Here is a 14751-nt window from a genome sequence, read left to right as displayed (position 1 = left end):
ATTAATAATGGTCCACCACTGAAAGGACATCCAGCCAACTTGACACAACCGTGGGAAACATTGGAGTCAACATGGGCCAGCTTCACTGTGGAAAGCTTTTGACACCTTGTAGAGTCCAAGGTGGGGGGCTGCAACTCAATATTAGGAAGGTGTCCTTAATGTTTTGTCTACTCAGTGTATCTGTCTCATAGACTGTTGAATAGCTAAGTGCCTCAATAATGACGTAATGATTGCAAACAATAACACATATTGATAGTTGGTGTGGGTGGGTGGTGTATCTTTTTTATCTCCATGATTTCCGACAGCTGTGGTAAAGGTCCCGCCGGCCAATCTGTGGATCATGGCCGTGCTGACGCCTGTTGCCCTGGTGATGGTTGTTGTTGTCATGGTCACCGCCATCCTGTGCAAGAGGAACAGGGTCATCTTCAAGACGGGCGCTTTCAGGAGCTTCAAAACACGCTCTAAGGTGAACTTTACATATCTCTTAACATCTTAATGTGCAATTCAGAGAAATGTCACATCTGGGCAAGTCTTGGCACTTTATCTTGTGTTCGCTCAATTACTTATAGCCAATGGTGATGGATGCTCAATGAGCATTATGGGGAGCGAAATGAGAATCCAGATGGTTAATGTGCTGGAATCGAATCCTCAGCTAAATGTCCCTTTAATTGTCTTCTTGTTTAGACGTCCTATCGGAGGGAGGGCAGTTATCACCACCAGGTATTGACTGAGTGTTATTGTCAGTAAATGCATGTGGCTGTGCTTGGGAGAGGACATCCCTCCTTTGTTGGCAGTGCCTAGGGGAAATCAATGGGATGGAGGGGTCTCACCAGGGCTCACCGTCTATGATCAATGGGCCATTCTATACATCCCTGTTCCTTTCAAATGCATAGTAATGATTCTTATCCACCAGGCGTCTTCTCATCCAGTCTCATCTCATACCAGCTAGTGGTTTCATGGTGGAATCCAAGCCATCAGTAATGTTGTTACTGGATTAAATATGGTGCCATTTTGATTCATAGAGATAATGTGGAGGAGCATAAACAAGATCCCCTACCCTAAACATTTCAGATTCATCATGTACCCCGTCGTTTCACAACATGCACTCATGAAGCAGCAGAGAAAGTTGGCTGATTTTCGTGTTATTTCTCAACGTCATTCCATCATCACTCCCCCCAGAGAGACAGATGTACTAAGGCATATTTTTGGATGGGAAACGAGGAGCACTAGCTCCAGATTATGTTGTAGGACAAGGTCAGAGATACACATGATTAGTACAAATAGGATAGTAGGATAGGACTTCTCTCCCAGAAACAAGGCCTGTTTCTATTAGCATAGTGTCTACTTACTGTATTTACATTTCAGAGTGCAGTGCTTCAAGGTTTGTCAAACTGTTGGTAAACATTAAATGTCACTGGGTTGTTTTGAATGTGACATAAATGATTTAAAGCGTTGCTAAATTGGGAGATTCACGCATGGCGCTGTAAGGCCAATTGTTCGGTCTTTCCCTTTCTGACCAGAGATGTGGCACGCATGCGCAACTACTGAGATAAATATTCTTAGAATGATTTGGTTTATGAATAGCTTGTGGCGATATGCTAAAGGACGTGGTAAATGGGTTGAGTTGAAATCTTTGGCTCCACTACTCCACTGCACATATTTGCAGTTTGTTGCAGTGTAATGTGTTGGTGTCCAAACGTTCTGGGAATGAAGACAGAATATCAAGCAGAGCCTAACCCACTAGGGAGATAGTGGGCTTCATGAACCTCTAGCCCACAGCACACAATTATCCATCAAAGTGGGACAACAACGTCAAGCTGCAAATCAATGGCATGGCTTCAGTCTGCATGTGTGCTTTTGCAGGAAATATGTGAATCTATTTCATTGCTCTCCAAATTCACTATGTGGTATAGTCCATCATGTGTCTTCATGCAATGAAGAGAAAATCATATCAATCATAATTTAGTTGTTCAGAGAGGTTCTACCATTCATTTTTTTATTTTTTATTTTTACATGTGGGTTTTATCAAACCTGTCCCCCTCTGTCCCGTGACTCCATCAGTACACTGAATGAGCCCAAGTCAAAACACAGAATCCGTTTTTGGGCGATTCCACGCCAGTAGGAGCGGAAAATATTTTGGGTAACCCAGATTGTTCTGGCAATTCTCACATAGAAACTTCATTAGGAGGAAGGATTTTTGACATGTTTTTAACATTTGTACCACCATTTCTTTATTTGTTTTATCATGATGAACGTGGACCTATACATGCCTCCTGTTAGTCCCTATGATCTGTAAACCGTACATGATACAGGCAACATCTTGATGTCATTATACTCCTTATGTTCTTAAACATGGAGTACGTCTTGATTCTGAAATATAAACATTTCACATGAATTTATTCCACATTAAACATATTCATATTAATATCTCAAAATGACCCCTATTAATTTAGCTTATTTTAAGACATATTGTTTGGAACAATATACTCTACAAGTACATCACATTTCCAGAGTGGGCTCTCTGCTAATTCGGAAGGTATGATCTATTTTATGAACACCACCAATACAGTGAATGGAAACGGGAACTCCCTCTGCATGTGACTTTCAGAATGTGCAATCCTAAAGTTGTGCTGTGATTGGTTAATGACCTATAATGTCAATATCTATATATAAAATCATTAAAAGGACCAGAGAGTCAGTCTGGAAATTTGACCTGTTTGAAGAGTATTTTGTTACAAACAAAATGTCAGAAACAAGCTAAATCAAGAAGGGTAGTTTTGTGATATTGATATTTGTAATATTGAATAAGTGAAGAATCTAGACATACTCCATATTTTAGAGCACACTATAAGGAGTATAATAATATAAATGGCACCAAGATGTTGTCTGTATCATGTACGGTTCACAGATCATAGGGTCTTACAGAAGGCACCACCCTAGAACAGTAGGTCTGAAAAGGGCCTAAAATAACCACTTTATCATGATTTTCTTTATCATTTTTTCCAAATAAGTTTCTATGTGAGAATTGCCAGAACGATCTGAGATATAAAAAATATTTTCCGCTCCTTCTGGTGTGGAATTGCCCATTTGTCAAATTCATCACAGAGAATGACAGCCTTGTGCAGAGTCCTGGACCAACTCCATGTCTTTATCAGACTGGGCAGTTGAAAGGTGACCATTTAGAAAGTCAACGGAATCTAGTGGACAGAGAGGCCTGCCTCTTGCCAGTAAAAAATATCTGTGTTGAGTTCAGCCTTTAAGGTTCATCTGTTGAAACATCCCCCTCTGTGAATGTCCAATATGATGAAGCCATAGTGTCTCTATACATGACTTCTGCCAGACTCACTGTTGTGAAATATCACTAACCTCAGGATGAGGTGAAGATGACTGCCTGGTACAGTGTATCGATTTCTCTCCTATTTAGCTGTGTGCTGCAACTATGTGTCATAATACACTTGATGTCACTGAGACTCTTTAATTATTAAAGCTGTGTGCAGTTATATTTTCCCTTCGTATCCACACATGCACTCAAGTAGAAATACATTGAATATAATGTATTTATGTATTTTGTTTTCCAAAAATAATATCTGCACTGTGATGCTCCTTTTTGCTGTTTTACAAACCTGAGAGGCTTCATGAAATTAGAGTAATTTGGTTATACAGAGAAACTGCCTAGACCTTGCAGACATAAAAAAATATAAATCATGAACCAATTACATTTTTCATGTCTTTCCTCCAATACATCTCAACTTCAAAGGTGCCATTAGATGTTTTGTTTAACATTTAGTAGAATCCCATTCTGTCTTTACTTGCTGACTGAGAGAAAACAGAGCTCACCGAGCCGACTGCTCATTTACCTTGTCTGTAAATGAAATGTCATTCTCTTAAAGCACTCCTTTACTTTACCATATATAATCGTAAACCCTTTCCCAACCTTCTCTACCCCAGCCTGTGCAGGGATTTGACTATGCCAAGAAGCATATGGGCCATCAGCAAGGTGAGGAGACCATCTCTGTTACCAAGGAGACGCTGGTCCTGGGCCTCCCGGTGAGAGATGCCCCATTGTCATTGGACAGGAAGGTGCACCCGGATGGGACCGCTTCTAAAAGACCCCCTTCTGCTGACATCATCCACAAAGGGTAAGAAGAACGCCGATTGAAATAGAAACCGAATTATAGGATCTCTATGAAGATTGATCCCTGTTTACTATAGATTACCAGACAACATTTGGATTTGTTTGTGCCAATACTTTAAGTCAAGGAAAATTCACAATAAGTATTACAGTCTTGGACAGATTGCATAGAATCTGCTTAAATCTGCTCATGTTGACTGGCTTACAGTTTGCCTTGGTGTTGCCAATTGCGCGATTCGTAGCCGTCTATCACTCAGTTTAGGCAATAGAAAGCTAAAATGTTGTTACAAAACATGAGTCATGAATGTGTTATTGCCGTGCCACAAAACGGATAGAGCCTGCTGTCTTTCCTCTAGTCTAGAAGACAAAGCCAAGCTTTTGCTGCTGTTTTGAGCCTTCTTTTCTTTGAATTTCCCACGCATTCAAATTCTCATTTTAACACAGAGACCTTTACAGACCACCAAAGCCTTGATTTTTTTATTTATTGACCCTGCCCAAGACATAAGTCATTGTCTTACAGCTGTCAAATGTAGTAGATCTCCCCTATCTTTGGCTGATTTAGACCCACTTGGGTTTTTTAATATTTACTGCTGCCAAGCTGGAGGTGTGACACGAGTCTGCTACAATGATCATTGGGTTTTGAAGGCACTGCAGTGTAGAACTGGGTTCAAATAGCATTGGAAATATCTCCAATGCTTTGAGTATTTGCTCTCTAGCCTGCCTGGAGTACCAGATTTGGGGGGTGGGGGTGGCAGTTTTTTAACTATTCTATTGGTCCTTTAAACCCAGTCAAGCTCAATCAAACACCAATAAAGTATTATTTTAAATATTATGTGAACCCAGGTCTGCTGCAGCGGCTGCTATTCCAGTCACTCTTTGGATGGACCGCAGGGCTCATTCAGACTGAGATTAGCAAGGCTTCAAAAGGCTACAAAACACACAGCTGTGCAGTGTGATGATTAAAGCATAAAACGCCTTTGAAAAGGTGCTGAGAATAATAATTGGTAAAACAAGCAGTCGGTAAACACACATGGTGGTGTAAAGTGAATAGAGGCTGAACACTGGGCATGGAGAGAGACATAGTGTTGTAAAGTGAAGAGACTGAACACTGGGCATGGAGAGAGACATAGTGTTGTAAAGTGAAGAGACTGAACACTGGGCATGGAGAGAGACATAGTGTTGTAAAGTGAAGAGACTGAACACTGGGCATGGAGAGAGACATAGTGTTGTAAAGTGAAGAGACTGAACACTGGGCATGGAGAGAGACTGGACATGGAGAGAGACATAGTGGTGTAAAGTGAATAGAGGCTGAACACTGGGCATGGAGAGAGACATAGTGGTGTAAAGTGAATAGAGGCTGAACACTGGGCATGGAGAGAGTGGTGTAAAGTGAATAGAGGCTGAACACTGGGCATGTGGTGTAAAGTGAACACTGGGCATGGAGGCTGAACTGACACTGGGCATGGAGAGAGACATAGTGGTGTAAAGTGAATAGAGGCTGAACACTGGGCATGGAGAGAGACATAGTGGTGTAAAGTGAAGAGGCTGAACACTGGGCATGGAGAGAGACAGTGTTGTAAAGTGAATAGAGACTGAACACTGGGCATGGAGATAGTGGTGTAAAGTGAAGAGGCTGAACACTGGGCATGGAGAGAGACAGTGTTGTAAAGTGAATAAAACACTGGGCATGAATTGGTGTAAAGTGAATTGAGGCTGAACACTGAACATGGAGACAGACATAGTGTTGTAAAGTGAATAGAGGCTGAACACTGGGCATGGAAAGAGACATAAAAATGAAGAGGCTGAACACTGGTGTAAAGTGAATAGAGGCTGAACACTGGGCATGGAAAGAGACATAGTGGTGTAAAGTGAAGAGGCTGAACACTGGGCATGGAGAGAGACATAGTGGTGTAAAGTGAATAGAGACTGAACACTGGGCACGGAGAGAGACATAGTGGTGTAAAGTGAAGACACTGAACACTGGGCATGGAGAGAGACATAGTGTTGTAAAGTGAAGAGACTGAACACTGGGCATGGAGAGAGACAGTGGTGTAAAGTGAAGAGACTGAACACTGAACATGGAGAGAGACATAGTGTTGTAAAGTGAAGAGACTGAACACTGGACATGGAGAGAGACATAGTGGTGTAAAGTGAATAGAGACTGAACACTGGACATGGAGAGAGACATAGTGTTGTAAAGTGAATAGAGGCTGAACACGGCATGGAGAGAGACATAGTGGTGTAAAGTGAATAGAGACTGAACACTGGACATGGAGAGAGACATAGTGGTGTGAAGTGAATAGAGGCTGAACACTGGGCATGGAGAGAGACATGGTGGTGTAAAGTGAATAGAGACTGAACACTGGGCATGGAGAGAGACATAGTGGTGTAAAGTGAATAGAGACTGAACACTGGGCATAGTGGTGTAAAGTGAATAGAGGCTGAACACTGGGCATGGAGAGAGACATAGTGGTGTAAAGTGAATAGAGGCTGAACACTGGGCATGGAGAGAGACATAGTGGTGTAAAGTGAATAGAGGCTGAACACTGGGCATGGAGAGAGACATAGTGGTGTAAAGTGAATAGAGGCTGAACACTGGGCATGGAGAGAGACATAGTGGTGTAAAGTGAATAGAGGCTGAACACTGGGCATGGAGAGAGACATAGTGGTGTAAAGTGAATAGAGGCTGAACACTGAACATGGAGTGAGTGAGCTACACAGCCTGGAGAGATCCTTCCAGGGCCATGTTTGATTCAGTGTTCCTCTGGGCTCAGGTTAACAGGAATACATGCATCCTCAATCTGTTCTCTCTCTCTCCCCCTCCCTCTCCCTCTCTCTCTCTTCCCTCTCTCTGTCTGACCATGTATCACAGGAGTGGAACTGTACCTCATTATAGAAGCCTCATGATTGCGAATGCTGATTCCATTTAGTATTTCTGAATGCATTACACCCTTAGAATAATCTAATCTTGTTTAACCCAGAACTAAAATCACGTATTTGGTCAGATGCTCGATTATGTTTAAGTAGTCTGTCCATGAGGGATTAAGAATAATCTGATAGAAACATTCTGAAGAGCAATGTCGATATGAGCTGACATAATGGGTGTGTGTGTTCCTAGCTGTCTTATCTGACATAACATCAGGCTCCTGTGTTAGTCACTGGTGTCAGTCTGTTGGTTACACCTGAAAAGATACCAGGGGAGGGTAGTTTGAAATTAAGATAGTATCTCTCACTGTTCCAGCCTGTGGCCTTGTTGTGAAGCACATAGCTTTAGATAGAACACAGCCTTTATCGGTGTCTCTGTCACCAGGGTTGAACAGTGACATGTTATATGTAATCCCATTGCAAAAAAACTAACTGTAATCAGATGCGTTACCATGAAAAAATATTGCAATCAGATTACAGATACTTTTGAAAAACTAGATGATTATGTTTGCGAAAAAAGACATGAAACCTTTTCTGTTTTCTCAATGACATTCAATTCATCATTGAAAAAAGGTGCCAGTTTAATTTTGTTCCACCTGATCGAGTCTGAAACCACTATGATGAAGCACCAAATGTGTTTAAAGGATTATTTTTGTTGTCTTCTAATGCTGTAATCTAAAAGTAACATTACTGAGTTTGGTTAATCCAAAAGTTGTTACTGATTACACATTTTGGGCAGGTAACTATGGTAACTTTAATGGATTATGTTTAAAAAGTAACCTACCAATCCTGTCTGTCACATACTGCAGTCAGATTTCACAGGTTAGAACTGGCCAGGGGGCTGTGTGATAGCAGCATTACCCTTGGATAATACTGTATGCACAAAGCTTACCACTGCCTGCCTCTGTTGCTATGGTTACCTGCGGCAGGTTGCCAAGCGAGGACGGCTCAGTTACAAGCAATGAATCCGGGAAACTCAACACGGGCAAGAGCTCGATGGTACGGAGGCCTGCGGTACAGAACAGCGCCAAGGAGGATCTACTACACAAGAGGAACGGTGAGAGAGAGGACAGAGGCCATACTCCGGCTACTGCTGCTTGTCCCTACTGCTGCTTGTCCCTACTGCTGCTTGTCCCTACTGCTGCTTGTCCCTACTGCTGCCCACCACAATATTGTGTCCTCACACAGGCTTGGTACACCATACGGCCATTAGAGAGAGCTAATGAATTGTAAATGAAAATAAGCACTTACTGTATATGCAGGGATGCATGCAGTGCACACACACACACACACACACACAGTATGCACCATGGAAACACACAGACACATACACACACACAAGTATCTTTCTATTTCCCTCCTATCTAACTGCAGTAGCTGTAACACTCAGGCAGTGTGAGTGGGGATGTGAGGAAGGGTCTGATGAATGATAAAAGGATGATACAGTGGCAGCCACTGAAAGTCCTCATTGTTCTTGAACTTCAGATATTTACCTTACTGGATGCATCAAATGAAAGGTGACAGTCTGGTAGAATTGCATTTTTACACAATGTTTCCATTGTTATTTGGAAGTTGTCTATGATGATTGATATGCCTTAATATCTCAAGGTTAGATTACACACTGCATTACAGTAAGCGTCTCAATTTCAGAAATTATGTTGAGACAATGTCCAGTCAATGTTGTTACTGTGGCATCAAGAAAGCTTTCATTTTCAACCGTCTAGCAATGGTTACCCAACATTTATTGGTGAGATGTATTATAACGTAGTATACATATTAACGTATTATAACGTAGTATACATATTAATGTATTATAACGTAGTATACATATTAACTTATTATAACGTAGTATACATATTAACGTATTATAACGTAGTATACATATTAACGTATTATAACGTAGTATACATATTAACTTATTATAACGTAGTATACATATTAACGTATTATAACATAGTATACATATTAACGTATTATAACGTAGTATACATATTAACGTATTATAACGTAGTATACATATTAACGTATTATAACGTAGTATACATATTAACGTATTATAACGTAGTATACATATTAACGTATTATAACGTAGTATATATATTAACTTATTATAACGTAGTATACATATTAACGTATTATAACGTAGTATACATATTAACGTATTATAACGTAGTATATATATTAACTTATTATAACGTAGTATACATATTAACGTATTATAACGTAGTATACATATTAACGTATTATAGCGTAGTATACATATTAACGTATTATAACGTAGTATACATATTAACGTATTATAACGTAGTATACATATTAACGTATTATAACGTAGTATACATATTAACTTATTATAACGTAGTATACATATTAACGTATTATAACGTAGTATACATATTAACTTATTATAACGTAGTATACATATTAACGTATTATAACGTAGTATACATATTAACTTATTATAACGGCAAATTCCTCGGGGGAAGTAGAAAATGAGTGATTGTATTATTTCCCTCTCAAGACCTTAGACGTACATTTAGAATGCCATTTACTTTCCCTTGGGTATAAGCCATCTCCTATATTTTCTAGTTTTCATACATGAATACTTTCCCCACGTCTACAGTATATGCAGAGTGATCTGAGCACTGAAGCAGTTAACCTAGAACAACATCTGCTCTGTTTGATTGGTGCTGATGAGAGACGAATACACCATTAACCCCACTGTAGCCAACCGCCATATGACGTCAGTGAAGTGCTCACAGCAGTATCAGTCATAGCTGGGCTAGCTAGCGCTGTGCTAATTAGCAATGTCCTCTCATCCCAGCAGATCCCTATGAGGACCACACTGGCTCACTGCGACTCATCACCATCAAGCCAATGGCGGCCCAGCCCACATACTCCTACCCATCCTCCTCCAGTCACAGCCAGGACTCAGTCGTCCTCAATGGGGAGGTGAGACACCACCCCCAGGCTGCTGGTTACATTGTGTCTGCCAGATGAAGATTCTAAAGATGAATGTTCTGGATGTGTACTGTCAAAGCAGTGTCGAAGTGGAACTATATTTCTGCAGACATCTAAGGGTTTGGGCCAATGGGAAGTAGGAATGGATTTGGAACCGATTGTTTCTTTATAGAGAAGAGGGACCTCAGTAGATACCTCACCACGTTTACTTCAAATACCAAGTAATGTCAAACTAGAATCAATACTAATGTAATACAAATTACTTCGTCTACAGGCAAATGTGGGGCTCAAGCAGAAGTCCGACATCGAACACTACAGGAACAAACAACGGCAGAAAGCCAACAGAAAAGGCTACTGTGATTTCCCTGTTACAGACAATGGCATCCACCCATTCAACCCCAGAGAGAGGCACAGCAGGCATGAGAATGCCAAGGAGCCAATGACTGCTGAGGAGAAGAGGGCATCCTATGCAGGATGCCACATCAGGAGGTGGGGGAGCAGACAGACACATGCCTCTTTTTGCATCCACATTATGTAGTATGCCAAGAGACATACAGGAAGAATTGCTTTCATGTTTGAGTGGGCGTTCAGTGGGCGTTCAGTGGGTGTTCAGTGGGTGTTCAGTGGGTGTTCAGCGGGTGTTCAGCGGGTGTTCAGTGGGTGTTCAACGTAAACAGATCCACTGGTTTAAAAGTGACTTTTCAGAATGCCTACATGTACCGGTGACTACAGCACCGGGACATGGTTAATGTGACAAAATCTTTTGCAGGGGGATGCCAAGCATCAAGTTTGTTTACAATCATATAACAACTTATGTATTGAACACTAGTCACTTTAATAATGTTTACGCACTGTTTCCCCCACTTTATATGTACACCGTATATACTGTATTCTAGTCCAGGCTCATCCTATGTACAGTTGAAGTCAGAAGTTTACATACACTTTAGCCAAATACATTTAAATTCAGTTTTTCACAATTCCTGACATTTAATTCTAGTAAAAATTCCCTGTTTTAGGTCAGTTAGGATCACCACTTTATTTTAAGAATGTGAAATGTCAGAATAATAGTAGCGAGAGTAATTTATTTCAGATTTGATTTCTTTCCTCACATTCCCAGTGGGTCAGAAGTTTTTGGTAGTATTTGGTAGCATTGCCTTTAAATTGTTTAACTTGGGTCAAATGTTTCGGGTAGCCTTCCACAAGCTTCCCACAATAAGTGGGGTGAATTTTGACCCATTCCTCCTGACAGAGCTAGCGTAACTGAGTCAGGTTTGTAGGCCTCCTTGCTCGCACACACTTTTTCAGTTCTGCCCACAAATGTTCAAATGGATTGAGGTCAGGGCTTTGTGACCTTGGCTTTGTTGTCCTTGAGCCATTTTGCCACAACTTTGCTTAGTGTCATTGTCCATTTGGAAGACCCATTTGCGACCAAACTTTAACTGATGTCTTGAGATGTTGCTTCAATATATCCACATAATTTTCCTACATCATGATGCCATCGATTTTGTGAAGTGCACCAGTCCCTCCTGCAGCAAAGCACCCCCACAACATGATGCTGCCACCCCCACAACATGATGCTGCCACCCCCACAACATGATGCTGCCACCCCCACAACATGATGCTGCCACCCCCACAACATGATGCTGCCACCCCCGTGCTTCACGGTTTTGATTGAGTTCTTCGGCTTGCAAGCCTCCCCTTTTTCCTCCAAACATAACGATGGTCATTATTGCCAAACAGTTCTATTTTTGTTTCATCAGACCAGAGAACATTTCTCCAAAAAGTACAATCTTTGTCCCCACGTGCAGTTGTAAACCGTATTCTGGCTTTTTAATGGCGGTTTTGGAGCAGTGGCTTCTTCCTTGCTGAGAAGCCTTTCAGGTTATGTCGATATTGGACTCGTTTTACTGTGGCTATAGATACTTTTTTACTGTTTCCTTCAGCATCTTCACAAGGTCCTTTGCTGTTGTTCTGGGATTGATTTGCACTTTTTGCACCAAATTACGTTAATCTCTTGGGGACAGAATGTGTCTCCTTCCTCAGCGGTATGGCGGCTGCCTGGTCCCATGGTGTTTATACTTGCGTACTATTGTTTGTACAGATGAACATGGTACCTTCATGTGTTTGGAAATTGCTCCCAAGGATGAACCAGACTTGTGGAGGTCTACAATTCTTTTTTCTGAGGTCTTGGCTGATTTCTTCTGATTTTTCCATGATGCCAAGCAAAAATGACAAGAGTTTGAAGGTAGGGCTTGAAATACATCAACAGGTACACCTCCAATTGACTCAAATTATGTTAATTAGCCTATCAGAGGCTTATAAAGCCATGACATAATTTTCTGCAAATTTTCAAGATGTTTAAAGGCACAGTCATAGTGTATGTACACTTCTGACCCACTGGAATTGTGATACAGTGAATTATAAGTGGAATAATCTGTCTGTAAACAATTGTTGGAAAAATGACTTGTGTCATGCACAAAGTAGATGGCTTAACCAACTTGCCAAAACTATAGTTTGTTAACAAGAAATTTGTGGAGTGGTTGAAAAATGAGTTTTAATGACTCCAACCCAAGTGTATGCAAACTTACGACTATCGACTTCCAACTGTAACTTATTTTAGTATTTTTCTGGATGATGTGTATTGTATTGGTGGATATTGGTGCATTGTTGGAAACATCTGAAAATGTGTGTACGCGACCAATCAACTTTGATTTGAAATACACATTTGAAATGTCTGAAATATTCCTGTGATGGTGCAAACCTATGCTGCAGAGCAGGGCCATTTTTACTGATGAGGATGATGATGGAGATTGTCATGACGATGGCAACTATGATATCCCTATTTCAGGCATCCCCCATCCAGAGAGCCAACCTACTGGAGCCGTCAGTCCCTGGCTGCCAGCAGCCCTGGCCCCGTGGAGACCGAGATGGACCTGCTGGTCCTCAGGGAGAGGTCTAGAAGAGGGATCCGCAACAGCGGCTATGACGTGAGGCCTCACTGAGTATCACTGCTGAACATTGTCCATTTTAAGACATCCATGAGATGTAAAACAGGGATGGTCAATTCCAGTCCTCACGGGCCGGAGTGGTGACACACATCCCCCCACACATTCCCCATCCCTAGCAAACACAGCTGATTAAACTCATTGCATTCTAAGCTAAAGATCATGATTAATTGATTATTGGAGTCAGTTGTATTAGTAGCTGGGGCAAAAGTGTGACACTAATCAGGCCGCCGAGGACTGGAGTTACGCATCCCTGTCCTGAAATGTACACCATACTACTGGAGTCACTGCATGGGCAAAAGGGGTTGAGCATAGATACGTTCTGACACTGGGGTGCAATAACCTAAAGAAAACCCTAGAACAAAGCCTGTCGCAAAATGCCTATCTCTCCCAATCCTTATTCTAAGCTCTATGGCTCAAATGAAGAGGATTACCTTCATCCAAACTTTAAAACCAACCTCTAGCACAGCGAAGGAGCTCGTTCTTAGAGCTATCATTTTATGCTGCATGCACAGGCACTACATTGCTGAATGTCAGTGAACGTGAACATGATTATAGCCTGTTCAGTGATTCAGATGTGAAATTCGATACCAGTTAATATACTGAACAAAAATGTATACGCAACAATTTCAAAGATTTTACTGAGTTACAGTAATATAAATCCAATTTATTTATAAAGCCCTTCTTACATCAGCTGATATCTCAAAGTGCTGTACTGAAACCCAGCCCCAAACCCCAAACAGCAAGCAATGCAGGTGTAGAAGCAATATAAGGCCATCAGTCAATTGAAATAAATAAATTAGGCCCTATCCTATGGCTTTCACATGATTGGGTGGGGGACACTGGAGAGCCAGGCCCAGCCAATCAGAAAGAGTTTTCCCCCACAAAAGGGCTTTATTACAGACATAAATATTCCTCAGCATTTCTTGCAGTCAGCATGCCAATTGCATGCTCCCTCAACACTTGAGACATCTGTGGCATTGTGTTGTATGACAAAACTGCACATTTTAAAGTGGCCTTTTATTGTCCCCAGAACAAGGTGCACCTGTGTAATGACCATGCTGTTTCTTGATATCCCACACCTGTCAGGTGGATGGATTATCTTTGTAAAGGAGAAAAGCTGACTAACAGGGATGTAAACTAATTTGTGTGAAAATTGAGAGAAATATGTTTTTTGTGCTTATGGAAAATGTCTGGGATTTTTTTATTTCAGCTCATGAAACATGGGATCAACACTTTACATGTTGTGTTTATATTTTTATTCAGTGTAGCTCTGAATGTGCTGAGCCTTTAAATTGCAAATGGATAACCCTGTGTGTGTGTGTTTGTGTGTGTCCGCCTTCTTGTGTGTCAGGTGGAGCCGCTTGAGGAGACCAACGTGGACCGACTGATGAGCTCCCTGGGTTATGGTGGAAGCCATCAGGTCAAGGGTCTCTCAGACTCGTCCACTCTGAGCTCTCAGCCTTCCATCGGTGAGGTCCGTCAGCAGATGCAGCTCCTGCTGGGTAATGCCTTTGGGCTGGCCCCAGATGAGGCCCTGCCCTCCAACCACCACCACCCCCACATTCACCCCCACCTCCACAGTTCCTACAACCCCAGTCACACCAGCCCCTACTCCGAGGGAGTGACCAGTGCCCCTGGTACCATGAACCACCCATGTGGAGGAGGCCGCCAGCATGGGTCTGCCTACGGGCCGGAAATACACCAGTGTAGCTTACCCAAGCCTGT

General features: G+C 41.7%; 1 protein-coding gene across 4 annotated transcripts in view; it reads left to right on the top strand.

The window, feature by feature from the left end:
* The window catches only part of kiaa1549la (KIAA1549-like a), a 45352-nt gene that overhangs the window by 19048 nt on the left and 11553 nt on the right, over positions 1–14751 (top strand). For 2 of the 4 annotated variants that reach the window (XM_042301713.1, XM_042301711.1), the window contains exons 11-18: positions 306–466; positions 685–720; positions 3949–4139; positions 7987–8114; positions 9882–10009; positions 10293–10507; positions 12867–13005; positions 14378–14749. In XM_042301713.1, the coding sequence (XP_042157647.1) occupies positions 306–466; positions 685–720; positions 3949–4139; positions 7987–8114; positions 9882–10009; positions 10293–10507; positions 12867–13005; positions 14378–14749 (1370 nt within the window). The remainder of the gene's footprint in view (positions 1–305; positions 467–684; positions 721–3948; positions 4140–7986; positions 8115–9881; positions 10010–10292; positions 10508–12866; positions 13006–14377; positions 14750–14751) is intronic. The other 2 variants (XM_042301712.1, XM_042301714.1) reach the window with 2 other exon arrangements.

Source organism: Oncorhynchus tshawytscha, linkage group LG19 (assembly GCF_018296145.1).
Source record: "Oncorhynchus tshawytscha isolate Ot180627B linkage group LG19, Otsh_v2.0, whole genome shotgun sequence".
Lineage (NCBI taxonomy): Eukaryota > Metazoa > Chordata > Actinopteri > Salmoniformes > Salmonidae > Oncorhynchus > Oncorhynchus tshawytscha.
This window is presented reverse-complemented; position numbering and strand designations above follow the sequence as displayed.